The sequence below is a fragment of the Otolemur garnettii genome, unplaced genomic scaffold (assembly GCF_000181295.1).
Source record: "Otolemur garnettii isolate 467f Iridium unplaced genomic scaffold, OtoGar3 scaffold00013, whole genome shotgun sequence".
In the NCBI taxonomy this organism is placed as follows: domain Eukaryota; kingdom Metazoa; phylum Chordata; class Mammalia; order Primates; family Galagidae; genus Otolemur; species Otolemur garnettii.
The window spans coordinates 13,022,020-13,032,227 of NW_003852408.1; the positions used below are offsets into that span (position 1 = coordinate 13,022,020).

At 51.3% G+C, this 10,208-nt stretch overlaps 1 protein-coding gene across 2 annotated transcripts in view; it reads left to right on the forward strand.

The window, feature by feature from the left end:
* Positions 1 to 1,459: 1,459 nt before the first annotated feature.
* DNPEP (aspartyl aminopeptidase) overlaps positions 1,460 to 10,208 on the forward strand; it is a 12,136-nt gene continuing 3,387 nt past the window's right edge. Inside the window, exons 1-13 of one of the 2 annotated variants that reach the window (XM_023510349.1) lie at positions 1,460 to 1,666; positions 2,105 to 2,198; positions 2,286 to 2,374; positions 2,499 to 2,612; positions 2,848 to 2,973; positions 3,169 to 3,299; positions 3,580 to 3,655; positions 3,770 to 3,877; positions 4,539 to 4,616; positions 5,556 to 5,639; positions 6,579 to 6,739; positions 7,128 to 7,167; positions 7,278 to 7,379. In XM_023510349.1, coding sequence (XP_023366117.1) covers positions 2,111 to 2,198; positions 2,286 to 2,374; positions 2,499 to 2,612; positions 2,848 to 2,973; positions 3,169 to 3,299; positions 3,580 to 3,655; positions 3,770 to 3,877; positions 4,539 to 4,616; positions 5,556 to 5,639; positions 6,579 to 6,739; positions 7,128 to 7,167; positions 7,278 to 7,379 — 1,197 coding nt within the window. In that variant the 5' untranslated portion in view covers positions 1,460 to 1,666; positions 2,105 to 2,110. The remainder of the gene's footprint in view (positions 1,667 to 2,104; positions 2,199 to 2,285; positions 2,375 to 2,498; positions 2,613 to 2,847; positions 2,974 to 3,168; positions 3,300 to 3,579; positions 3,656 to 3,769; positions 3,878 to 4,538; positions 4,617 to 5,555; positions 5,640 to 6,578; positions 6,740 to 7,127; positions 7,168 to 7,277; positions 7,380 to 10,208) is intronic. The other variant, XM_003784921.3, reaches the window with a different exon arrangement.

Below are 10,208 nucleotides of genomic sequence, written 5' to 3' on the forward strand. Positions count from 1 at the left end.
CGTGGAGGGGGGAGGATAAGAGGGGAATGGATGGGGGGAGGGTGATTGGTGGGACCACACCTATGGTTCATCTTACAAGGGTACCGGTAAATCTTCCTAAATGTAGAATATAAATGTCTTAACCCAATAACTAAGAAAATGCCATGAAGGCTATATTAACCAGTTTGATGAAAATATTTCAAATTGTATATAAAACCAGCACATTGTACCCCATGACTGCATTAATGTACACAGCTATACTTTAATAAAAATTTTTTTAAAAGGCAGGTGTATGAGGTTTAAAATTGCTACTCATCGTTCTTGACGTGAGAATACTGGAATTGCTGCCTAGAACTTTTTTTTTTTTTTTTTTGTCTTTTTAAGAAGGGGAAAGGGCACAGATATCAGAGTCAAATCCCCATCCATCTAAACAGCTATGTGATCCTGGGCAAGTCATTAACTTCTGTGTCCGTCAAGGATCTCCCTCCCTGCAACAACACTTACCAAAGCCTATAAAACAAGACCCAGAAAGGATCAAAGAGAAACCTCTGCAATCAAATTGAGGGAATTCACACCCCACCTCTGCCATTTACTACCTCGGACAGGTTACTGTCTCTGTATTTCAGCTTGCTCATGTATAAAATGGGGAGAGTAAAAATACTAAGTTGATGAGACAGTTGAGAAAATTAAATGACCGAAGCTTTATTATAAAGCTGAAGCTGATAGTGACGCCCCATAAACATTAGCCATGTTGCTTCTGTTATCACAAGGCTTATGGTGGCGAGAGAGAGCACTTTGTACTGTACTCGGCGGACCCGGTGAGCTGGCGAGGACTAATTTTTTCCCGGATCCACTGCCGGGGAAGGACAGGAACGGAATGGGGAGGTGGGGAACCGGGTGGGGAGATGCGAGGGACAAGAGGTTGAGGGAGACTCCCGGCTGTCCTAGCACCTCCAGGGCGGCAGAGGGCCCTGGTCGCCCCCGCGGGCTGCGGAGGACGCGGAGCTTGTACGGCTGCCTAGCTAGGGGAGGGGCGGACTGTGGGGGGAGGTGAGGGCCGTGGAGGACCCGGAGGCCTGAAGAGGGGCGGGGCGAACGAGGGGCGGGGCGAACGAGGGGCGGGACGGAGCGGACGAGGGGGCCGGGCGAGGGGCGGAGCAGACTAAAGAGGACTGACGTGGGGCGGAGCGGACGAGGGGGCTGGGCGAGGGGCGGGGCGGACTAAGGAGGCCTAACGAGGGCCTTCGCGGACCACCGGTCCTGACAAGGGGCGGTGAGGACGAGAGGACCTGGAGAGAGGCGGGACGGGGCGGACGAGGGGGCCGCCGAGGGGCGGGGCATGCGGGGGTGTGGCTGACGAGGGGCGGGGCGGAGTGAGTGGTGAGGCCCGACAAGGGGCGGAGCGGACGGGAGGTCTAGGAAAGACCGAGCGGGCAGTGCTGCCTGACGAGGGGCGGGGCGAACAGAGAGGCCGGGCGAAGGGCGGGGAGGGTGGCGCGGCTGGGGCGAGTCGAGCTCTTGGCTAGATGAGCGGACGCAGCCCCACGCCCGAGGCCATGCAGGTAGGTGGCCGCCGTCGGCCCCGCTTGAATTTGGATCCCAGAACCTGGCCCGGCGCTCGGGCCCAAGCTTAGTGCTACGCTGGCGTGAGGGCCGCCCGACCCAAAGCGAAACCGAAAACCCTACGGTGGGTGACGTGACCTTTATGAGTTTCCAGAGACTGAGTGGGTGGAGGAGATATAGAGTATACCTTGGGAAACGGGGCTTTGGCTCCGGGTTAGGGACGCGCACGTGATGCAGGCCAGCTCAGAGTTAGGGGCCGGCTTGGGATCTTGGAGTTTGGGAACCGCTAAGGATTTCCTAGCTGAGCAGGGAGATAGGGGTGGGACTTAGGGAGCTCTGATAAGGGGGCCGGCCTGGGTCAGGATCCTTTGGCGGAAGGGCTGCAGCTTCAGCGGAGAGAGAATAGGGCCAGGATTTGGGTCTCTTGGTGGGGAAAGGGGTGGAAGCAGAAGTGTGCGCTTTGGAGCGGTCATTTCTGGAGGCGGGGATGGAGGTTTCCTTAAAGCACAGAGAGGCCAGGAGTCCCAGACCTCGTAGAAGTCTGAGTGTCCCCCTCCCCTAGGTGGCCATGACCGGTAGGGCCCGCAAAGAGGCGGTGCAGGCCGCGGCCCGGGAACTCCTCAAGTTCGTGAACCGGAGTCCCTCTCCTTTCCACGGTAACTGATCAGGTCAAGGGAAGAGGGTGAGGGCTTGGTGTGCCCCACACCAGCATCCATCGCTGTGAAAGGGTCCTTTTCCTACAGCCGTGGCCGAGTGCCGCAGCCGCCTCCTCCAGGCTGGCTTCCATGAACTCAAGGAGACGGAGAGCTGGGATATCAAGCCGGAGAGCAAGGTACTATGGGTGTGGTGGGGGTGCAGAGGCAGGTCCCTAGGTTGGATCTCAAAGTCCTGTGTGCTACCTGGCTAATGCAACTCTCTCCTCTGTCTTCCCTCCCCCTCCACCCCCGTCATCCCAGTACTTCATGACTAGGAACTCCTCTACCATCATTGCTTTTGCTGTGGGGGGCCAGTATGTTCCTGGGAATGGCTTCAGCCTCATTGGAGCCCACACGGACAGCCCCTGCCTCCGGGTAAGAAACTGGGGTTATGCAGGTGTGGGAGGAGGTGCAGGGGGAGTATGGGACAAAAGAGAGCCAGAAAGTATAAATTGGGAGGCTCTATCCTTTGGAGCAGAGGAGATGGTAAATTTATTGTCCCTTCTTCCACACTTGGAGCCTTTCATCAGGCACTTGTGAATCGTCTAAGCCTAATCACTGGGTCTTGTCATTAAGGCTTTTCTGTCTTCTCCTCCATCTTTATGCCTAGGTGAAACGTCGGTCTCGGCGCAGCCAGGTGGGCTTCCAGCAGGTTGGTGTGGAGACCTATGGTGGTGGGATCTGGAGCACCTGGTTTGACCGGGACCTGACCTTGGCTGGACGAGTCATTGTCAAGGTGAAAACGGGGGGCTGAAGGAGGCTCTTGGCCTCCCTGGAAAATTGACTGTCACATTCTTTCAGGAGTCCCCTAGGGAAGATGGGTAGGGGCAATCTGGGTCAGAGAACCACCTGGTTAGTCTGAGTGAAATGAGAACTTTAACCAACCAAGGTTGGGAGGTGCTCTGGCATAACGTAGCTTGGTTGGCCACAGTGCCCTACCTCAGGTCGTCTGGAGCAGCGCCTGGTGCACGTGGAGCGGCCCATTCTGCGCATCCCGCATCTGGCCATCCATCTGCAGCGAAATATCAATGAGAACTTTGGGCCCAACACAGAGATGCACCTGTGAGACTGGGGTGGGGACTGTTGGGGGCTGGGGGGCAGGGGATGATGAGTACTACCAGGTGACAGAGGAGCCCAAGTGGGACCTAGAGATTACTACCTAATAGTGGCTATGGTCAAGTTCTTTCTGTGGGACCCATTAATGTCCAAGGGTCCTCACAGCTCTGCCATTTGGGGAGAGGGCTAAAAATTGAAGGACAAGGGCAATTGCTAATTAGGAATCGCCTGAACTCATGAGTACCCTGCCCTGCTATACCTTTCCTTTTCTCATGTCTCTCCACAGAGTCCCCATTCTTGCCACAGCAGTCCAGGAGGAGCTGGAGAAGGGGACCCCTGAGTCAGGGCCTCTCAGTTCTACAGTAAGAAAGTCCCCTGCTCATAGGGAGAGTGGCGGAGGGAAATAGACCAGTCCCTTGAGAAGAGGAGATGAGAGGAAGAAAGGACCCTCTTCCCAGTGTCCTTTTGCCTTGCAGGACGAGCGGCACCACTCAGTCCTCATGTCCCTGCTCTGTACCCATCTGGGGCTGAGTCCCGAGGACATAGTGGAGATGGAGCTCTGCCTTGCTGACACCCAGCCTGCGGTGAGCAATAGCCATAGGAACTTGTGGGTGGGAGCCCAGCCAGCCCTAGTGTGTCACCTGAAACACTCATCACCTCCACCGATCCCTCAGTTGCTCTCATGCTTGTTCCTCCCAGTAGATACATTCCCCTGTGCTCCTAGGGCAGTGGGTCTCAAAAAGTCAAGTTCCCTACCCTAGATCTGTCTACTAGGATTATCTGGGGTGTGGGGCCTGGGAACCAGCCCTTTACAAATATTCCCCAAGGAGTTTCTTCTATAGATAGGCCCTGTCCGCTTTGATCCACATTGGCTCAGAACCACTGAGGGTGGATATGGCCACCTTTTCTTTGTCACCCAGTTGTTGACAGTATGAGATTGCTAAGTCTTTGGCCAGTCTCTCCTGGTTTCTTCGGTTCACTTCCTCAGCCTTTTCAGTGACTTTCCTATCCCTCAGGAATAGACCTCCATTCTACCTCCCCATCCCTCAGTGCCAGCCCAGCCCTGTCCTCCATTATCTGCTCACTCCCACACAGTAGGATAACAATAGTGCCCTAAGGCAGGGGTCAGGGAGAGGTTGCACAAGCAACCAAGGAGGCTTGCTTGATCTCAGGCCATTGGGAGCAGGACAGCAGGTGAATGGGGGTGGAGGGTTGAAGGTCGGGCTGACTGTCCTGCCTTTCTAGGTCCTGGGTGGTGCCTACGATGAGTTTATCTTTGCTCCTCGGCTGGACAATCTGCACAGCTGCTTCTGTGCCCTGCAGGTGAGGAACTGTGGCACACCCAGGTGGCACACACTGCCAGGAGAGGTGGGGGGGGTGTGAGCTGCCTCAAGCCCCCGCAGGTGTGAGAGTGGGCCACTGGCCACCCACTCGGTCTACTGCTGCTGGGTGGACCACCAAGAGAAGCCTAAATAGTGTGGCCTCAGCATTGCTACCCTTGGCCTCTATTCTTGCATGGGCCACAGACAGAGGTAAGAGATAGGCTGAGAAATTGTTTAGAGTACCACAGTATCACCCTGCTCCTCCCAACCTCTGCCGTAGGGGAAAGGCCTGATCCCACATGTCAGTACCACCAACCTCCCTCTGCTCCCCCCACCCACCCCACTCCAGGTATAAGCCTACCCACCCTTCTCCCTGTTCTTTAGGATTTCAGTGGGACAACTTGTCCCTTCGTCATTTGATACTCCTCACCTTTCCACCCGAGTCAGTTCCTATTCTTTCCCCTTCCCCTTGATGCTTCTGCTTTCTTCCTACCTTTCCTTCCCTATGACCCTATGGCTGGAGACAGGCTTTGGATCATAATTGAGACCAGAGACACACCTGGAACCTGCATCTGCTTCTGCAGCCATCTAGTTGTGTCACCTGGATGGGGTCATGGTCCCCTCCTTGGATCTAAGTCTTCACTGAGGCCGATCAATTTACATGATCTCTGTGATCTTTTGTCTTTCTAGGGTTCTAAATTCTTTTCTATCTTCCACATCCTCCCGCCTTTTGAAGGGAAGGTGTGGGAAAAGAACACCCAAGAATGGTTTCTCCCATCCTAGGTGTAAAGTCCCCCCAGACCCTCTGCCAGGCAGTGCCTAAGAAATGAAGGCCATGATGATGGAAGGCAGTGGGGGGCATGTGCTCTGAGGTGCTGGTGGCTAAGTCATAGAAGGAGGAAGGGTGGGGTTGATGCTTCTGTCTCCCTCTTTGCCCCAGGCCTTGATTGATTCCTGCGCAGCCCCTGCCTCCCTGGCCATGGAACCTCACGTGCGCATGATCACACTCTATGACAATGAAGAGGTACAGGGAGGGGTCTGGGGAGGGTCCCCTCTGTGAAATCTTCTGCATCTAACTTATGCCAGGCACCCACAGTAAGCTAGGGTCTTTGGGGCTCCCCAAGAATGGGGGAATGCTGCCTGGGTGTCCCCTCTGGCTCAGCATATGTATATTGCTTATCTGCTTCTTCCAGGGGGACATCTCCCATATCTCTCTGTTTGCCACATGGTGAGCTCCTTTCTTAAAGATTGGGGCTCTGCCCACATCATCCTTGTAGCCTCAAGACCCAGCACCAGCTACATGCGTATGTGAGGCTGCAGTCTCAGACGCCACAGTGGAGCTTGAACAGATAGATAGATCTTGCTGGGTAATTGCCCAGGTCAGAGTTAGCAGTTCAGGATGGCTGTGTGCCATCCTGAACACATAACTTCCATTTCAGGATTCAGGCCAGCTGTTCAGCTTTGGCCACGATGTCTACACCTAGTTAGTGGGAAGGGAGGAGAAGACAAAGGGAAAGTGGATGCCACACCTTTAAGGGTGTGATCCAAAAGTTCCGTGGGAGGCTGGGAATATCAACTCGCAACTTGGGTTTTCTGTTTTGAAAGATACCATGGAAAGTTAGCAGTCTGGGTCACACATGTAAAAGAAAATTGACCAGTGTGGTGGGGCACTTTTCCTGAACCCCAGGTGTAAGGTTCAGGGAGAAGAAAGGGGAGCAATGCAAGAAACACACCAGTTAAGTGCTACTTCTGCCCCAGCAATGACTGTGAATTGGTTTAAACCAGCCCCCAGCAGGTGTTCAGTGATGGTACTGAGTTGGGCATGTTGCCAAGAATATACCAAATTCCCCTCTCTGTGACTCAGTCGAGTTCTGGGCAATTAGGGAATTTGGCCCCTCTTGCTGGCCTCCTAGCAAGGGTCCCTGAGCCCAGACTCCCAGAGTCAAGTCTCTGCTGTCACCAGGTAGGGTCTGAGAGTGCCCAGGGAGCACAGTCATTACTGACAGAGCTGGTGCTGCGGCGGATCTCAGCCTCATCCCAGCACCTGACGGCCTTCGAGGAAGCCATCCCCAAGTCCTTCATGATCAGTGCAGACATGGCTCATGCTGTGCACCCCAACTACCTGTGAGTTTCCTGTGCAAGACCTGTCTTTACATAGTCGGGGACCCAAGCATAACCCACTTTGAGGGTTGGCCCTGGCCCCAGGCCCATACTTTTCTCAACCACCCTTCCTCATCCTGTCGAGAGATTCACTGGGCACTTCCTTTTGACTGCTCCAGTGCGCAATGTGGTCAGAGTAATGCAATGCCTAACCCAGGTGTATTGAATAGGCTGTATCTATAAACTTATTTCCATCTAGAAGCTGCCTGGAATGCTGTGTTTGGGTTGACTCTGAAGTCCTACTGGGTGGGAAAGAATGCTGTATCCATTAGTGATGTCTGCCATGGGTGGGGTGGTGGGTGTTGACAGGCCTGCTCCCCTTTAAAATCCCTGGTCCTTGTGTGTCTTATAGAGACAAGCATGAGGAGAACCACAGGCCCTTATTCCACAAGGTGAGATGCTCTGTTTCTCCCTGGAGACTTGGAGGCCTACCTGGTTCTGGATCCTGTTCCATTCCCTTTGGACCTTTCACCCTCTCTGCCTCACCCTCAACTCTCCCCAGGGCCCTGTGATCAAGGTGAACAGCAAACAACGTTATGCTTCAAATGCGGTTTCAGAGGCTCTAATCCGAGAGGTGGCCAACAATGTTGGGGTGCCCCTGCAGGTAAGGGTGGGTCCTGCCTAGGAAGGTGTCATTTTTGTTTTTGTTTTTGTTTTTTTTGAGACAGAGTCTCACTTTATTGCCCCAGGTAGAGTGCTATGGCATTATGCATAGCTCACAGCAACCTCAGACTCTTGAGATCAAGTCATTGTCTTGCTTTAGCCTCTAGAGTAGCTGGGACTACAGGTGCCCACCACAACACCCAGCTATTTTTTTTAGAGACAGGGTCCCGCTCTAGCTCAGGCTGGTCTCCAACTTGTGAGCTCAGGTGATCTGAACGCCTCGGCCTCCCAGAGTGCTGGTATTACACGCACAAGCCACTGTGCCTGGCCTCATTTTCCCTCTTGCTTGAGAAATCACCTATCTCGGGCTTTCCCCTCTGCGTGTGTGTGTGAACATCAAGGCTTGTACTTACACAAATCTTGATGGTAAGACCTGCTACATACCTAGGCTGTGTGGTGTAGCCTGTTGCTCCTGGGCCACAAATGTGTACAGCATGTAACTGTGCTGACCACCACCAGCAGTTGTTAACACAATGGAGTGTTTGTATATCTAAACCTATCTACACATAGAAAAGGTATAGTAAACATATAGTGTAAAAGGTAAAAAACAGTACAACTGCAGAGGGCACTGTGGATGGAGCTTGCAGGACTAGAAGCAGCTCTGGGGGAGTCAGTGAGCAGTGAGTGAATGTGAAGGCCTCAGATACTGCTATATGAACACCGTACACTTAGATGCACTAAACAAATTTTTTTTTCTCTCATCTAACCCTAGCTTACTGTAACTTTTTTACTTTATAAACTTTTCTTTTATTCTTAGCTTTTATTTTTTCTTTTTGAGACAGGGCCTCCCTCTGTTGCCCAGGCCAGAGTATAGTGACACCATCATAGCTCACTGCAAACTCAAATTCCCGGGCTCAAGTGATTCTGCTGCCTCAGCCTCATAAGTAGCTGGGACAACAGGCACATGCCACCACACCCAGCTAATTTTTCTATTTTTATAGAGACACAGTCTTGCTTTTGCTCCAGCTGGTGTCAAACTCCCACTACCTGCCCTGGCCTCCAGAAGCACTAGGATTACAGGGGTGAGGCCCCACACCCAGCCGAAACTTTTTGACTCACCTATAACACCCAGTTATATGGCTATACCAAAATATTTTCTTTTTTTATATCCTTAGTTTATAAGCTTCTTTCTATTTTTAATTTTTTTAATCTATTTTTACTTTTACACTTTTTTATTAAAAACTAAGATGCAAACATACACATTAGCCTAGGCCTACACAGGGTCAGGATCATCAGTATCACTGTCTTCCACCTCCACATCTCGTTCCACTGGAAGGTCTTCAGGAGCAGTAATAGGCATGGAGCTGTCACCTCCGGTAACAATGCCTTCTGGAATACTTCCTGAGGGACCTCATTGAGGCTATGTGACAGTTAACTCTTTTTTTTATTAAGTAGAAGAAGTAATTCTAAAATAGCAATAAAAACTGCAATATAGTAAGTACATAAACCAGTAGAGTTATTTATTACCATCAAGTTTGATGTACTGGACATAATTATAGGTGCATACTTTTTATGACTGGCAGTGCAGTAGGTTTATTTACACCGGTATCACCACAAACGCATGAGGACTTTGTTGTACTACAGCACTACGATGGCTATGATGCCACCAGACAATAGGAATTTTTTTCAACTCCATTATAATCTTATGGGACCACTGTCATATATGTGGTCTATTGTTTTGTTTTGTTTTGTTTTGAGACAGAGCCTCAAGCTGTCACCCTGGGTCGAATGCTGTGGCATCAAAGCTCACAGCAACCTCCAACTCCTCGGCTCAAGCGAGTCTCCTGCCTCTGCCTCCCAAGTAGCTGGGACCACAGGCGCCCACCACAACGCCCGGCTATTTTTCGGTGGCAGCCATCATTGTTGTTTGGCAGGCCCAGGCTGGATTCGAACCCGCCACCTTGGGTGTATGTGGCTGGTGCCTTAGCCTCTTGAGCCACAGACTCAGAGCCATGTGGTCTATGGCTGATTGAAACATTATGTGGTGCATGAGTGTGTATTTCTATATTTATCTGTCTGCCTATCTGCCTATCTACATCAGGGTCTAGGGCCCAGAGCGTTTCAGTGACAAACATAGTAGGCAGGTTCTGGTGGAGTCAGGGTAGGACCCTGGCACTCAGACTCCCAGCTCAGGGTACTTTCTGATACACAGACCCCCACCCTGTCCCATGCAGAGCTGAGTTGTTCCACTCTTAAGAGAGCTTTTCTGAGCAGGTGATACTTGAGCTGAGACCTAACCACTGAGAAGGAAGCAGCTATGAGAGCATCTGGGGGAAGAGCATCCCAGCCAGAGGGAACAAGTAGAAAGGGCTGACAGGGCCAGGAATGAGCCTGTCTAACAGAGGAGAGAAAAGCCAGGGGGTAGAGCCAGGGTAAGAGCAGGAGGGGGTAAGGGAGTGAATCATGAACTGTCAAACCTTCCTAGGTCATGATTTTATTCTAAGGCAGTGGGAAAACATTGGGGAATTTTTCTTTAGTAACTTGGGCATAAGCAGGACATGTATATTAAAAAAAATTAGAAAACACAGACTGAAATGAGGAAACAAAATATGGAATCCCCAGAAATTTATATATATTCTGACAGATTTATTGTTATGCATATACTTAACATATACTTTTAAAAAACGAAATCAGATTGGATATACTTTTTGTTGCCTCTTTTTATTCAGTCATCTCTACCTTTCCATTTTAATAAAGTTATATCTCATCTAATGAATAGATCACTTTTAATTTTCCCTAGTTATCTCCAAAATATTCTTTTTTTTTTTTT